At 48.9% G+C, this 15,417-nt stretch overlaps 1 protein-coding gene across 1 annotated transcript in view; it reads left to right on the top strand.

The window, feature by feature from the left end:
• SLIT1 (slit guidance ligand 1) overlaps positions 1-15,417 on the top strand; it is a 195,448-nt gene that overhangs the window by 161,920 nt on the left and 18,111 nt on the right. Inside the window, exons 24-28 of the mRNA XM_017880044.1 lie at positions 8-79; positions 872-943; positions 10,547-10,710; positions 12,658-12,782; positions 13,071-13,168. Coding sequence (XP_017735533.1) covers positions 8-79; positions 872-943; positions 10,547-10,710; positions 12,658-12,782; positions 13,071-13,168 — 531 coding nt within the window. The remainder of the gene's footprint in view (positions 1-7; positions 80-871; positions 944-10,546; positions 10,711-12,657; positions 12,783-13,070; positions 13,169-15,417) is intronic.

Genomic DNA, 15,417 nt, shown 5'->3' with positions numbered 1-15,417 from the left:
TCCACAGGATCCTCAGCTACAATGCCCTGCAGTGCATCCCGCCTCTGGCCTTCCAGGGACTCCGCTCCCTGCGCCTGCTGTAAGTCTCCTCACTTGCCATCCCGCCAGGAAATCCACCCCACCGAGGGTCCCGCCACCCACCTGGTGGCCAGAAATGTTCCCATGTCTAGAGCCCACACTGTGCCATGGTGGAGTCCAGAGCACTGTCACTTAAGCCCCTGTGGATATTCTCATTCCCAAGAAGCTGGGGCGTGCATAGGAAATGATCTGAGAAATGAGGGTTACTGTCACCCCCAAGATGAGTTTGTGGTGTTGGTGGGGGGACATCCAAAATAAGGTGGCCCTTCATTTACATGTGAGACTTCTGTTCAGATTTAAAAATGTTTGTTTGCAAGGGATTTGTGAACCTCTTCTATGAGTTCTCACTGGGAGGTTTTGCCCTGGGATCAAAGCCCTCGATTCGTCCATTATGATGGCCTCAGTCAGCCCACCGGGGGCAAGGTGACGTTCTCCCAGCCCTAACCTGTGGCTGGCCTTCTTAACTTCCTTACTAAGAAGAAGCGCCTGCCGCTTAGGCTCCTCTGCTAAAAGCAGGAGGGCTCTGGGTGCACAGGTCCTGTTTGTAATATAAACGCGGTGTTTCAGTCCTCTGAAGGGCTGGGGGACAGGGCGGTCCACCTCAAGGGTTTCTTCCCTGTGGCCAGTGGGGCAGGGTCTCTGAGCTGGGGGGCATCTCCCTTGGGCCACTGATTGAGAGGCCTAGAGGGAAGGCACGGCCTTTCCCCTCTCTGCAGAGGGCTGGGCCTCTCCCTCCAGCAGGTCTCCCATCTCTGTCCATAGATAAAGCACCAGCAGCCTCTTTTCTTCTCAGGTCTCTCCACGGCAATGACATTTCCACCCTCCAAGAGGGCATCTTTGCAGACGTGACCTCCCTGTCTCACCTGTGAGTACTCCAGCCCCTTTCTCTGGGTCTCTCTGGATTTCAACAGGACTTGGTTTCTGAGAAGACTCCACCTCCTGAGATTGTCAGAATTTGTTGCTTTTACACTGAAATTAAGCTTGTGAACTTCCCATGTGCACCTTCTGGGACTCTTATATGTCCAGTGGGTCATCAGCCACAGCAATAGAGTAGAAGAACAGTTCCTCACAAGCAGCAGTGAAGGTTGTAATGACCATTGATCAATTGCTGTGCACTTTGCCTGCCTCAGCTAATGTGCGCCTCACAGTTGTCCTACAACATAGGTACTGTGGTTCTTATCTTTCACACCAGGAAATGGATGGAGAAAAAGTGGGATGCTGGCTGGCAGCTGCACAGCTGCAGAGTGGTGGGGTTTCTGACTCCTAGGCCAGTGCTCTTAAGCGCTCCGCTGGTACTGTGCCTCCGACTTCACACAGTAGGGGATGAGCTCTGGAAATTTACTGCCCCCAATACGTGCTGTAATTCGATATAGAACTACTTCCAAAACCATTTAGCTAGCAGTGCTATGAGAATTCTTTAAAAGCGGTGGGCTTGATTCCTCAAAAATCTCAGTATAGGATTACCATATAACCCAGCAATCTACTCTAAGAGGTATATCCAAAAGAATGGAAAGCAGGGAGTGAAACAGATGCGTGTACACCAATGTTTGCTGCAGCATTATTCATAATAATGAAGTGGGAACAGTCTATGTCCACAGATGGCAAACAAAATGTACTACATACATACAATGGGATATTGGCCATAAAAATGATGAAGTTCTGATGTGTGCTACCACACGGATGAATCTTGAAGGCATTATGTTGGGTGAAATAAGTCAGACACAAGAGGATGAATATTGTATGATTCCATATATATGAATCAAATTCATAGAGACAAAAAGTGGAATGGTGGATGCCAGGAGCTGGAGGAAGGGGCCATGGGGAGTTGGTGGTCAGTAAGCACAGAGTTCTTTTGGGGTGATGAAATCGTTTTGGAAACAGGTAGTGGTGATGTTGTACAACACTGTGAATACAATCAATGTTACTGGATTGTACACTTAAAATGGTGAAAGTGGCAAATTTCATGTGATATATATATTTTGCCATATAAAAAATAGACAAAATCAAGAAGCACTGGGCTGTGACAGGGCCATCCTAATTCTGGAGGTTGGGCAGGGCACTGAGCAGGCACACATTCTCTCCTGGCATCTCTTGGCACTACTGGCCGAGGCAGGATAGGAGAACTGTGGTCGCGTGGACTATGCCTGGGACCTCAGGTGCAACTGTCTCCTTTTGCTCTCAGCCCCATCCTTAAGCCCGAAAAGGCCCTGGTGGGCAGGCATACCCAGGTTGGAGAGCTTCTGGGGCCCCCAGCCACTCTTCTTGAAGTTCATTCACTCATCAGTCTCACTAGATTTTCTCTAAGGTTCACTTTTTCTACATTTTAAACTCTAAAACCAGAGTGTATATTTAGTATGGTCATGTTCCCCACCCTTCAGAAAGCATGTTAAATCAGCGGTGCATCAAACAGCATCGGGAGATAAAATAGTAATAGGTGTTGCTCTTTGAGGGTCTGCCTGAGTCAAGTACTGCACTCTGCTTCATCTACAAGGTCTTGATTACCCCATGACTGAAATGGGAAGTGAGTTTTGTGTTACGCGCCAGCTCCACGTGATTGGCAAGAACTGTCTTGAGGACCACACTGAAGATTCCAGGGCTGGACCTGGACTCAGTGGGAGGGGTGCAGTGATTGATTTGTAATGTCTGCCATGGAAGTGGGAGGGGTAAGGGGCTGTGTCCCAGGTGGTAGGATTTGATTTATTATTTCCATTTTACAGTCCTAGGTTCTAAAAAGTTAGGCAGCTTCCCTAGGATTTGAATTTAGGTGTGCCTGATTCCAAAGCTCTTTATTTATTCTTTATTGCCTTAATAAATACATCCTGGGCAACCAGAGTGACTCTGGTGCTGAAGAATTTCCTAACACAAGGTTTCCGCCCACTGTGACCATTTGGGATCTTATAAAGAGAATTCAAAGGAAACAGTGACTAACTCTGAGCAAGTCCAAGGGGCTTCACAGAGGAGGTACAATTTATGCTGTCATTGGAAAGGAACTAGAGTTGGCCAATTGGAGAAAGTGAGGAAGGGCATCCTAGGAAGAGGGAGCAGCACGTGCAAAGGCGTGAACACGAAAAAATGGGATGTTCAGGCATGCTGTGTTGTCCAGCATAGGATGAAGGGTGTTTGGTTGGGGAAGGAATGTGGGGTGGGAGGAGATGAATCTGGAAAGGGACATTGGAATTCTGTTGTGAAGGACCATTTGTACCTGCTAAGGAGTTTGCACTTCATTGTATACAGAAGGGGAATTGTGGGGAATTGAGTTTCAGCAAACTCCTGGAAAGCCCATGGTGACATACAGACGGTGAGTGGGATGGGAGGAGGCAGGAGTGAGCCCTGCTGGAGGTGGTGCCTCTGGACATAGGTCAGGTTGGGACAGTGTTGTTTATTGTTCCTACTGACTTGAATTCACCGGGGCTTGTTTCCATCTGTGTTGGGTAATTTTTGGTTGCACGCTCATTTTTGCTGACATATCTTTAGGAATTCTGGAGAGCTAAGTTGGAGATGCTCCTCTCCAGAGAGCATTTGTGCTTGTCTCTGCTGGGCACCAGGGGCTGATGCTACCCTGGGACCACATAGCTTTTGTTGCATACCCCTGGGCATAGCTGAGTGTCCACTTTTACTGCCCACCTTAGCCTTTTCAGCATCTAGTCTACATTTTATACCTTTGCATTCACCCTTAATATTTCTCTTCTACTCAGGGTTTAACTGTGCAGATGCGCGGTTGGCTACCTTTTCTCCTTCCTCATGAGAACCAAATTAACATCCAAGTACATCTTGTCTCCCGCTCAAAATACACAGGTTTTGTTTTTCAAATGAGGAGTGAGCAAACAACATATGTTTTGAGCAAACCAAAAAAACCAAAGCTGAAAAAACAAATTTTGAGCCTATACCCATCTATAAATTAAGACTTTCTTAAGGAGAACAGTAATATCAGGCCAGAAGCCAGATCTAGTTTATAAGAAATAAACCAGTAAGTAAAGATCAGGTTAGCAGTACTTGTAGAAAATGGCATCAGTTTTACTGATTAAATGTGTTTATTAATTGCACCTAAGCTTAATTTCTCTACGAAATAGCATCTGTGTGAAAGAAACCTTCAGTGGTTATCAAGAAAGCTTGTGGATAAACTCTGCCCTTTACACCCAGGGTTTAAGATGGAAACAGGCAGCAGCCTGGAAGATGTGTGTATACTCATGTTCATGTGCGTGCAGATATGCACGTGTAGTATTGATGTGATATAAGTCATGTGCACACATACATCGGTTGTCGCCTCTGCACTCAAGACCTGCAACTCTTCCAGACAGAATTCTTGAGCAATTATAAGGAGTTGAAGAGTGGTAAAAAGATGACATAGACCCACTGCATTCACTCCGGGCTTCATGAAAGCCGTATACAATTTGAAGGGAGGCCTCGCACATTGCTCTATGACAAGTGATAATTGAGGGATAGCCAAGAGTTACCATCTAGTGTTCCTGGTTCCCGAAGGTGCTGATGTTACTGAGAAGCCCTGTTCCTGATCTGACTCTGGCCAGGGCCTCTCTGTCCACTCGCAGTGTGGAGGAGGGGCGTGTAGAAGAGGGGAAGTCATCATATTTAAAACCCTTGAACTCTAGACTAATCAGGACTTGGGGCTTTAGGTTCTTGTTCTGCCATCAACTTGCAATGGGTTTTCAAACAATTTATTCTTCTCTTGAGGCCTCTTTTCTCACCTGCACAAAGATGATTTCTAAGGTCTCACATGGTTCAAACAAGCTGTAATGATTGTGAGCACTCTTCACTGTGCTGCACTTCAATGTCCTGCACAATCCTCTGCTGCTATTTACTTTGCAGTTAACTCATCTTCCGTCTATCCATCCAGTCAGCCATCAGGAAATATCTACTATGCACCATGTCCCAGGCTAGGGTTCCCCAATGTCTGTGTTCATTGCTATCATCTGGCATTTTGTTGCCTCTAATTTGCTGTAGGCTGGAAAGCTAGATGTCCAAATTCATTAAGAATTTGGCATGAAAGGAAATACGGAAGGAGTAAGTAAATTATGGCATGCCCATATGACAGAATAGCAAGTAATTAATAATGACAATAATGACAACACATTTATTTATTTATTTATTTATTTATTTATTTATTTAGAGACGGAGTCTCGTTCTTGTTGCCGAGGCTGGAGTGCAGTGGCGTGATCTTGGCTCACTGCAACTTCCGCCTCCCAGGTTCAACCAATTCTCCTGCCTCAGCCTCCTGAGTAGCTGGGATTACAGGCGCCTGCCACTATGCCTGGCTAAGTTTTGTATTTTTAGTAGAGATGGGGTTTCACCATGTTGGCCAGGCTGGTCTCAAACTCGTGACCTCAGGTGATCCACCCGCCTCAGCCTCCCAAAGTGCTGGGATTACAGGCATGAGCCACCATGCCTGGCCAACACTATAATTTATTATTTGACGAAAACCCAGAATAAAGTAGACTGTACACTCTGATGTACAAACATACACACAGGAAATGAAAGGGAATACAGTAAAATCAAATCAGTTGCATTTATGGGATGACAGATGGTTCTTTTCTTTTTGAATTTCCTTTGCACTGAGATGTTGTGCTTTTCTCATGCTTTTAGACAGGCATTCATTCACCAAACATTGACCGGTGCCTGCTAGTGCCTGACCCAGCTGGGGATTTAGTGGTTTCTGCCCTCAAATGACAGTAATGCACACAGATTGATCGCCTAGGAGTGGGATGGATGGTTCTGCGACTTGTGAGACAGCCAGGGGAGGCTATTTCAGTCCAGGTTACACAAATAGGAGCCGGGTAGGGCCTTGGCATGAACAGATCAAATAGCTACTGTTTCAACTATTTCCATATTATGCCAGAGATCAACAACACAGGGTTATTTATACTTTGGCTGGGGTATAAACCTGAATCCACAGTCCTTTTGGACTGACGTGGCCTGGCTGCGGTGTCTGCCTCCCCAATCCCTGCCCACCAAATACATCTCAGTCGGCCCTTGACTGTCCACTCCCCACTGAGTTCACAGGAGTTTTCGTCGGGAGAAATTGTCGCCAGATGAATACAAACTACAAGTACTACCAAAGAGAGGGCAAGGCAGTCCTCAGCCACGAAAACCCAGCCTTTGGATAAATGAAAGCTTGTAATGTTGAATTCAGGTGTGGCTCAGAGTCTATTCAGTATAGAAACAAAGAAAAGCAAGTGTGGGCCAATCTAGAATTCATATTTTTGAATGGCTTTAGATGTGACTTTGCACCCATATATTTTTTGTTGTTGTTGTTGTTTGTTTGTTTTTTGAGATGGAGTCTCACTCTTTTTGCCCAGGCTGGAGTGCAGTGGCTTGATCTTGGCTCACTACTCCGCCTCCCAGGTTCAAGTGATTCTCCTGCCTCAGCCTCCCAAGTAGAGTAGCTGGTATTACAGGTGCCTGCCGGCGCACCCAGCTAATTTTTGTATTTTTAGTAGAGATGGGGTTTCGCCCTGTTGGCCAGGCTGGTCTTGAACGCCTGACCTCAGGTGATCCGCCTGCCTTAGCCTCCCAAAGTGCTGGGATTACAGGCGTGAACCATCACTCCTGGCCTGCACCCATATTTTTTTTAAGATGGAGAGAGGGGAAGGAGCACTTACATCTCAGGTGTCACTTTGCTGCCGTTTATGGAGGGACCTTAAGCCACATCACAGGCCCTCTCATTCACATGGCCTCAGATTTCATCTTTTTGGCATTTTTCTCTAAATGAGCTACAGAACGGAAATAAGGTATTCCCAATCATCTTTCAACTTGTGGCTCATTGCTAGGCCACACTCCTTATCGTGTGCTATAAAAAAACCTTTTTTTTTTTTTGAGACGGAGTCTCGCTCTGTCATCCAGGCTGGAGTGCAGTGGCACAGTCTCGGCTCACTGCAAGCCCCACCTCCCCGGTTCACGCCATTCTCCTGCCTCGGCCTCCTCAGTAGCTGGGACTACAGGTGCCTGCCACCACGCCCAGCTAGTTTTTTGTATTTTTAGTGGAGACGCGGTTTCACCATGTTAGCCAGGATGGTCCCGATCTCCTGACCTCATGATCTGCCCACCTCGGCCTCCCAAAGTGCTGGGATTACAGACGTGAGCCACCGTGCCCGGCCAAAAATTACTTCTAAATAAATTGTGTATTTAGCTTTTGAATCACATACTTACGTGACATCACACTTTTATTAGTATAAAATACTAATCTGGTAAGTGCAAACATTTTAAATATACCACCATTTTGAATTCCTGTTATCTTAAAAGTCTTTGTTTTCTAAACACACTGGAACTTCAGAAAAAAATCACCCATCCCATTAGCCAGGATGGATGATGTCAGCAAATAAGGAAAGAAAAAATGAAACACATGCCGAGTTCGAACCTGCTCTCTTTTCTGAGCTGTGTTGTTCCCTCGGCACCTCTTTTAGGTCATGCGTGCTTGTCTGTCTTCTCCCTCTAGGTTGCAGGCTCTTTATTGAAACATGAAGTGACCCCCAGAGATATTAAGGGAGCCACTCAAGGTCGCCCAGGCATGGGGCAGCTGCGTGGGGGCCGGAGTCCCTGTCTTGTTCAGCCTGCTTTGTAAGATTGTGAATCATCAGCTGAGCTGTTTTGGGGAATTCCTGCTCAGAGCCACCTGCTGCTTTAATCAGGCTGCACAGGTGTCAAGGGGAACCGCTTCCTCTGTCCTGCCCAGAAACAGGTGGAAAATGGCAGGGCATCCATTGGTTCCTTAGTCAATGTGCCCATTCTCATTCACATTATTTAGCCTTATATTTTCAACATGATGTTGATATCAATGAACTTTAGGCATAAGGCGTTGATTTTCCTATTTGCTGAGTCAGAGAACTCTAGCCCACCTTTTCTTCCCTCTTTCCCTCCCTCCCTCCCTTCCTTCCTCTCTTTCTCTCTCTTTCTTTTCTTTTTCTTTTTCGACTGAGTTTCAGTCTTGTCGCCCAGGCTGGAGTGCTGTATCACGATCTCAACTCACTGCAGGCTCCGCCTCTTGGGTTCAAGTGATTCAGCCTGATACTGCCTCAGCCTCCCGAGTAGCTGGGACTACAGGCATGCGTCACCATGCCCGGCTAATTTTTGTACTTTTAGTAGAGACGGGGGTTTCACCATTTTGGCCGGGCTGGTCTCGAACTCCTGACCTGAGGTGATCCACCTGCCTTGGCTTCCCAAAGTGCTGCAATTACAGTCATGAGCTACTGCGCCCAGCCAGAACTCTGGCTCTTTCTTACCCTCAAATCCATGTTTTGTCCGTCTCTAAGTCTCTCATGTGGTTTAGTGGAGAGATTCTGAGCTTGCCCACCAGACTGGTAAGAAACAAAGGGGTTGGCAGTATGTCGGTGCAGGCATGAGAGCAGGCCCACTCTTGTACTGATGGCCAGTGTAAGTGGATACAACCTTTGTGGGTGGGGGTGGGCGATTAGCATATTACATGTGCTTCCTCTGCCCCCCAAATCCTACTCCTAGTCATCTGTTCTAGAGAAATACACCACACAAAGAGGAGCCAGGCATAGTGGCTTACACCTGTAATCTCAGCACTTTGGGAGGCTGAGGTGGACAGATCACTTGAGGCCAGGAGTTTGAGACCAGCCTGGCCAACATGGCGACACCCCCGTCTCTACTAAAAATACAAAAAAAAAAAAAAAAAAAAATTAGGTGTGCATGGTAGTGCACGCCTGTAATCCCAGCTACCCAGTAGAATAAGGTACAAGAATCACTCAAGCCTGGGAAGTAGAGGTTGTGGTGAGCTGAGATCATACCACTGCACTACAGTCTGGGCCACAGAGTGAGACCCTGTCTCAAAAAACAAAAAGCAAACAAACAAAGAAACCCAAAGAGGCACGTATTATGCGTGTTCACCGCCATTGGAAAGAACCAGAATGTCCAGCAACAGGGACCCTGTCCATTGTGCCATGGGGTATCCGCTCTGGGATATTGCAGAACAGTTGGACACAATGAGATAGATGCTTACATGCTGACCGGGAAGATTCCCGAGACGTGCTGTTTAGTGACAAGGAGCAAGCTGCTCAGTAGTGATGTGATTTGTAAGGAGGAACCATGTGTGTACGTGTGGAAAGGCCTGGAAGGCTACACATCTGAGCATGGTGACCCTGTGGCCGTGTGCCCCTTTGTGGAGGGCAGTGACAGTGGGGTGTAGACTTTTATTTTTTGTAATGTGAATGTATCACAATTTATATAACCACTCCCCATTGATGAACATGGGATTTCCAGTCTTTCCATTACAAATAAGACCATTGCACAGATGTCTTTATGTGTGCCTACAGGTAAACGCCCAGAAACAATGGCTGGATCAGAAGGCAAGTGCATGAGTCATATGATAAGTGTCACACAATTCCCCTCCACGGGCGCTCTACCATTTTGCACCCCCATCAGTAACACAGGAATGTGCCTTCAAAAAAATTGAGGTGAAATTTACATAATATCGAATTAGCCGTTTTTTAAAAAGTATGCAACTCAGTGGCATTTAATCATTCACAGTGTTGTGCAGGGCGGACACTTTGTCTGCAATGTTTGAAAGTGGCTGACAATGAGAATGCACTCCTGTGTTCTGTTTAATTAAAAATGAAAAGAAAAATAAAAGAGCATGGGCTTCGGAGGCAGACAGTGGCGCATCTGGATCCAGGGGCTGCCCTTCGCTAGTTGTGTGACCCCAGGGAAATTACTTATTCCATAGGAGGCTCGGTGCCCACGTCTTTGAGATGGAAAGGAGAAAACTTGTGCAGTGGAGCTGATGAGATGATTCAGTGCACAAACACAGGAAAAGCAGCTGTCTCATTGCAGCGGTCGATGTGGGTTGCTTTCTCCCCATGCACATTAGAGGCAGTGCATTTGTAGGCTCTGCCCCCAACAGCTCCCTGTTTCTCTGTGTGATCTTAGGCAAATTCCTCAGCCTTTTTGAGCCTTGGCTTCTGCACATGTAAAATGGGGATAGTAGTGTGTGGGGATGACTAAGTGAGACAATGCATATGCAGTGCTTGAAACAGCACTGGCAGCCGGGCGCAGTGGCTCATGCCTGTAATCCCAGCACTTTGGGAGGCTGAGGTGAGTGGATAACCTGAGTTCAGGAGTTCGAGACCAGCCTGATCAATATGGCAAAACCCTGTCTCTACTAAAAATACAAAAATTAACTGGGCATGGCGGCGTGTGCCTGTAATCCCAGCTACTTGGGAGGCTGAGACAGGAGAACTGCTTGAACCTGGGAGGCGGAGGTTGCAGTGAGGTGAGATCGCGCCATTGCACTCCAGCCTGGGCGACAGAGCAACACTCCATCTCAAAAAAAAAAAAAAAAAAAAAAAAAAGAGAAGCAGCACTCGCTACACAGTAAATGCTCACAAAATGGAGGCTAAGATTTTGCCAGTCCCTGGTGCAGTGCCTGGGACTCTAGGTTTCCAATGGGCGAGGGACCCCATGAAGCTGTAATGCCTGCTTCTCTCTGCTTTCTGCTCAGGGCCATTGGTGCCAACCCCCTATACTGTGACTGCCACCTCCGCTGGCTGTCCAGCTGGGTGAAGACTGGCTACAAGGAACCGGGCATTGCCCGGTGTGCTGGGCCCCTGGACATGGAGGGCAAGCTGCTCCTCACCACGCCTGCCAAGAAGTTTGAATGCCAAGGTGAGCCTAGGAGCATGGCCCCTGCTGCTGGGGGCCCGTGGAACTGGCCCAGCACTGCAGGGCCTTCCTAACATGTCTGTGTCCCTGTGGCGACCGCTGGGCAGGGAGTCAGGGGACAGGAACAAGCCACCTGCTGCTTGATGACTGCCTTCCAGTCCTGACATATCATAGACAAAAAGAGCCAGGCAGAAAAATCTCAGGCCATCAGGGCTGTAATCCCTCCCTGTGGTTACATAAGGAAAATGAAAATAGCAGCGGTGCTTCTGGGAGCTCCAAGCCTCGTAGCAGAGCATACGCTCAGACCTCCCTTTGGTAGGAATTGTGTTCAGCAGTTAACTTAGACCTCTCTCAGTCCTTGGTGGAGCAGGGGACCCAGCAGCCACTCTCCCAACATTTACAGAAATGCAGAGCCAGAGTGTCACTGGAGGCTAGTTCCGGCTTTGCCCTGGGACGCTCCACTGTGGGCATGTGTAAATACTCATTCAGGGATTGAGTGACGGCCCAAGCCCCAGAAGCCCTGCTGAGCACAGACAGGTGGCTGAGTGGCTGCTGGGGCCAGGCTTTATGTGCAGGGGTACAGCGGGGGGAAGACACTGGAGGCCGTGGAGCACGGCCCCTGCCCTCTGCAAGCTCAGAGGCCACCGTCGGAAATGAAGCTGACAGCTGTAGGTTAATGAGGAGGCCCTGGGCCACCCTGCGTGCAGGATGCTGTCACAGCCTAACGGCTCAGAGGGGCCTGATCTGCGGCTTGGCTGTTGGGAGCAAGTCAATTTGTGCTGAAACATTTGCTCTGTGTTTATTTAATGGGGTGGGATTGGTGCTGGTGAGAAGGGGTTTTGTTTTGTTTTATTATTTTTATTGAAAGAGAACACACACACATTAAAGTACACAGATCATGAGTGAATGGGTTGCTGAAGTTTCACAAGCTGAACTCACCCAGGTAACCCGCACCTGGATCAAGAAACAGAACCCCAGCTGGGCATGGTGGCTCATACCTGTAATCCTAGCATTCTAGGAGGCCGAGGTGGGAGGGTCGCTCGAGCCCAAGAGTTCAAGACCAGCCTGGGCAACGTGGAGAGACCCTGTCGCTACAAAAAAAAAATTGTTTAAATTAGCTGGGCATGGTGGTGTGTGCCTGTAGTCCCAGCTACTGGATGGAGATGGAAAGATTGCTTGAGCCCAGGTAGTTGAAGCTGCAGTGAGCCATGTTTGCGCCAGTGCATTGCAGCCTGGGTGACAGAGTAAGACATTGTCTAAAAAAATAAATAAATAAAAATAAAGGAAAAAAAAGGAAACAGAACCCCATCTTCACCCCAGAAGTCTGTCATGTGTCCTAGTCACTGCTGCAAAGTGTTTGTATTTCTGTTCATGCTCATGCCTCTTCAGCAGGAATAATAGTCCACCCCTTCTAGAAGGCATCTTCTAGGGAAGCCTGAGTTTACTGGTCTTCCTATTTAGTCTCCTGAGATCCTGCTGCCACTCACGAGTGGCGTCCCAGGTGGCCTGTCTGTCGGTTCCTCTGGTTACCTCTGCAACCAGTGCATCCTGGAGATGCTGGAGGGGCCTGCTGTAGCAGGGAGGTGGGGGAAAATGATCCTCCCTGGCTCAGGTGTGGAGGGGAACAACTCCTGCTCCCTGGTGTGGCCAACCTGCAGAGCCAAGCTTGGGCACGATACTCACAGAGCCACCGTCTCCTCTCTGCCAAGGTGGCCACCTTCTGTCCTCCTAGTCAGCAGGTGTCAGGCTAGGGTCATTGCCTCAGAAGGGCACGAGGGGAAAGAGGAAGGGCTGGCCGACTTCGGTGGCCGACTTCGGTAGGTTAGGGCCTCATGATCCTTCTTACATGGATCATGCGGCCCTAATGGCCACGGTGCACAGCACCTGCTCTGTGCCCAACCCTGTGCTGCCCACCCCTCCCCCTGCACTAACACCCTCCCCTTGCTGCAGGTCCCCCAACTTTGGCTGTCCAGGCCAAGTGTGATCCCTGCTTGTCTAGTCCATGCCAGAACCAGGGCATCTGCCACAACGACCCCCTTGAGGTATACAGGTGTGCCTGCCCCAGCGGCTATAAGGTGAGTGGAGGCAGATGCCGGGGAGGAGGAGGGCTCCTCCTGTGCACTGCAGGGCTGTCCCCAGGGCCCGGAGCACCACCTGACTCAGAGCAGATGCTTGAGTGAACCAATGACTTAACGTATGAATGAATGAAAGAATTAATTAATTAATGGAGTGGATGAATGAATGAATGAAAACAAATAACTCCTGGGACAGGGAGAGGCTGAGCTGCTGAGGGTCTGGCTGGCTGTGGGCTCATACTAACTCCCGGGTCTCCCTGGGGTCCCCATCACTGACTTTCCCCCCAGGGCCGAGACTGTGAGGTGTCCCTGGACAGCTGTTCCAGTGGCCCCTGTGAAAACGGGGGCACCTGCCATGCACAGGAGAGCAAGGATGCCCCGTTCATGTGAGTTACCTGGAGGGGCAGGAGCCTGGTGAGTGCTGATGGGTCCAGCACCTGTGCCTCAGGGCCCTCCTCTCCCTCAGGGATGGCCCAGACCTTCTGTGCCCTGGGGGGAGGTGGAGGCACACTGTGGGGGGCAGGCATGTACTCCAAATCATAGCCATGGGCCAACGCCTTCCTTGCCAGATGCAGTGGGAGCACAGAGAGACCAGTGGATGCCTGAGCCATACAGCTCCCCAGCTCCATGGTTGACCAGGGCTTGGAGTGGGCTCTGCTGCCTCCTGCTCCAGGCTTTCTTCCTGCTCCTGCCAGGTGCCATGGGGGCCTTTTTGAAGGCACTGGGAATCCATGGCCAAAGCATATACAATGCAGTGCCAAGGACCACAGCAGGGGTGTTTGAAATTCCTATAAATTTTCATTCAGGCTGGGAAATTTATTTATAATTCCCAACACTTTGGAAGCCTGAGGTGGGTGGATCACGAGGTTGGGAGTTTGAAACCAGCCTGGCCAACATAGTGAAACCCCATCTGTACTAAAAATACAAAAATTAGCTGGGTATGGTGGTGGGCACCTGTAATCCCAGCTACTCGGGAGGCTGAGTCAGGAGAATCGCTTGAAACTGGAAGGCAGAGGTTGCAATGAGCCGAGATCATTACTGCACTCCAGCCTGAGCAACAAGAGCGAAACTCTGTCTCAAAAAAAAAAAAAGAAAAGAAAAAAGAAAAAAGAAAAGAAAATTTCAATTCATCCCAAAGCCTCCAATCTCCCTCGAACAGCCTGCGCCTGACGGTTCTGCCTGCAGGCAGGGACCTGGCCAGCCCCCTCAAGCTGCCACCCTGGGCCCCTGAGACACAGCTGGGGCTGCCACTGGGTGGGTGCCAAGGCCTGTTTGCTTTCTCTGGGGTTCCCCCATCTCATGAGTCACACTGGGCACTGTGGGAGGGGATAGCCCTCTGGCCCTGCCCTGAGCAGCCCATTTTCTGCTATTCAATGAAGGGGCCAGCCCTAATGACCCCATCTCTTAAGTCATTCCAGAGCTGACATCACAACACAAGCCCCTCCCACTGGCTGCTTCCCCCAGGACCGCCCAACGAGCCCCACCCTCCCAGAGCTTTTCTGAGGAATACATAGTATTTAGTTGCTGAAAGTAAATTGCTGGCGCAATACATTGGCTCTTCAGAAAATGATGTTGAATCTGGGGGCAGAAATGGCTGAGCCTGCCTCTGCATACCCAAATTACCAGATGTAAAAATGAATCACTAAATGGCCTCTCTTCCCCTGGTTGCCTTGGAAACGGCATCCTTACACTCTGCGCCCAGCTTCCTCACCCTCCTCATTCCTGAGACGCCTCACCTGGGGGCTGAAAGGACACCCCCTTCACCTTGAGATGGGGAGATGGGGCACCCCTCACCTCACCGCCTTACAGACTGGGGCTGGGGAGTGGGCTCTCCAGGTGGAAAGGGGGTGCCTCCACGAGTTACCCCTCAACCCGAGGCTCTCTGAGGCGCCTGTTATCCCCTGACCTGTGTCCACTCCTGCTATCCTGCCCCAGCTCCTACCACAGGCCACTTTCTGAAATGCGAAGCTGACCCTGTCACCCCAGCTTAAAACCCTGCTGCTGGTCCCCTCCAGCCTTCAGGGAAAAAAATTTAACCGCAGACCATTTCCTGCAATAGTGTCTTTTTACTCACAGACTCCCCAAACACATTCTAAAAACTAAACACTCCCTCACACGTCCTTAGATTGACAGCTAAAATTTTCATTGTAAGTTTTTCATTGCAAAGGAGGCAATTTTCCAGATATTGTAAATATTATTAACATTTAAAAATAAAACTATCACTTTATTTGGGAGGCTGAAGTGGAAGGGCCTTAAGACCAGTAGTTGGAGACCAGCCCGGGGAACATGGCAAAATCCCCATGGCAAATCCCATCTCTACAGACAATTAAGAATTAGCCAGGTGTAATGGTGAGTGCCTGTAGTCCCAGCTTCTCAGGAGGCTGAGGAGGGAGGATCACTTGAGCTCAGGAGGTTGAGGCTGCAGTGAGCTGTGATCACACCACTGCACTCCAGTCTGGGCAACACAGTGAAACTGTTTCTAAAATTAAAAAAAGTTAAGTTTTAAAAATATGACCTTAAATCATTCTTTTATCATTCTCCAGTGCAAGCTGAACAGCATATCATTTTGACACTTTTTTTTTTTTTTTTTTTTGAGACACTCTCGCTCTGTCACCAGGCGGGAGTGCAGTGGCAA

This window comes from Rhinopithecus bieti, unplaced genomic scaffold (assembly GCF_001698545.2).
Source record: "Rhinopithecus bieti isolate Rb0 unplaced genomic scaffold, ASM169854v2 scaffold_425, whole genome shotgun sequence".
In the NCBI taxonomy this organism is placed as follows: domain Eukaryota; kingdom Metazoa; phylum Chordata; class Mammalia; order Primates; family Cercopithecidae; genus Rhinopithecus; species Rhinopithecus bieti.
The sequence above is the reverse complement of the archived record's forward strand: the minus strand, read 5'-3'. Positions and strand labels throughout refer to the sequence as shown.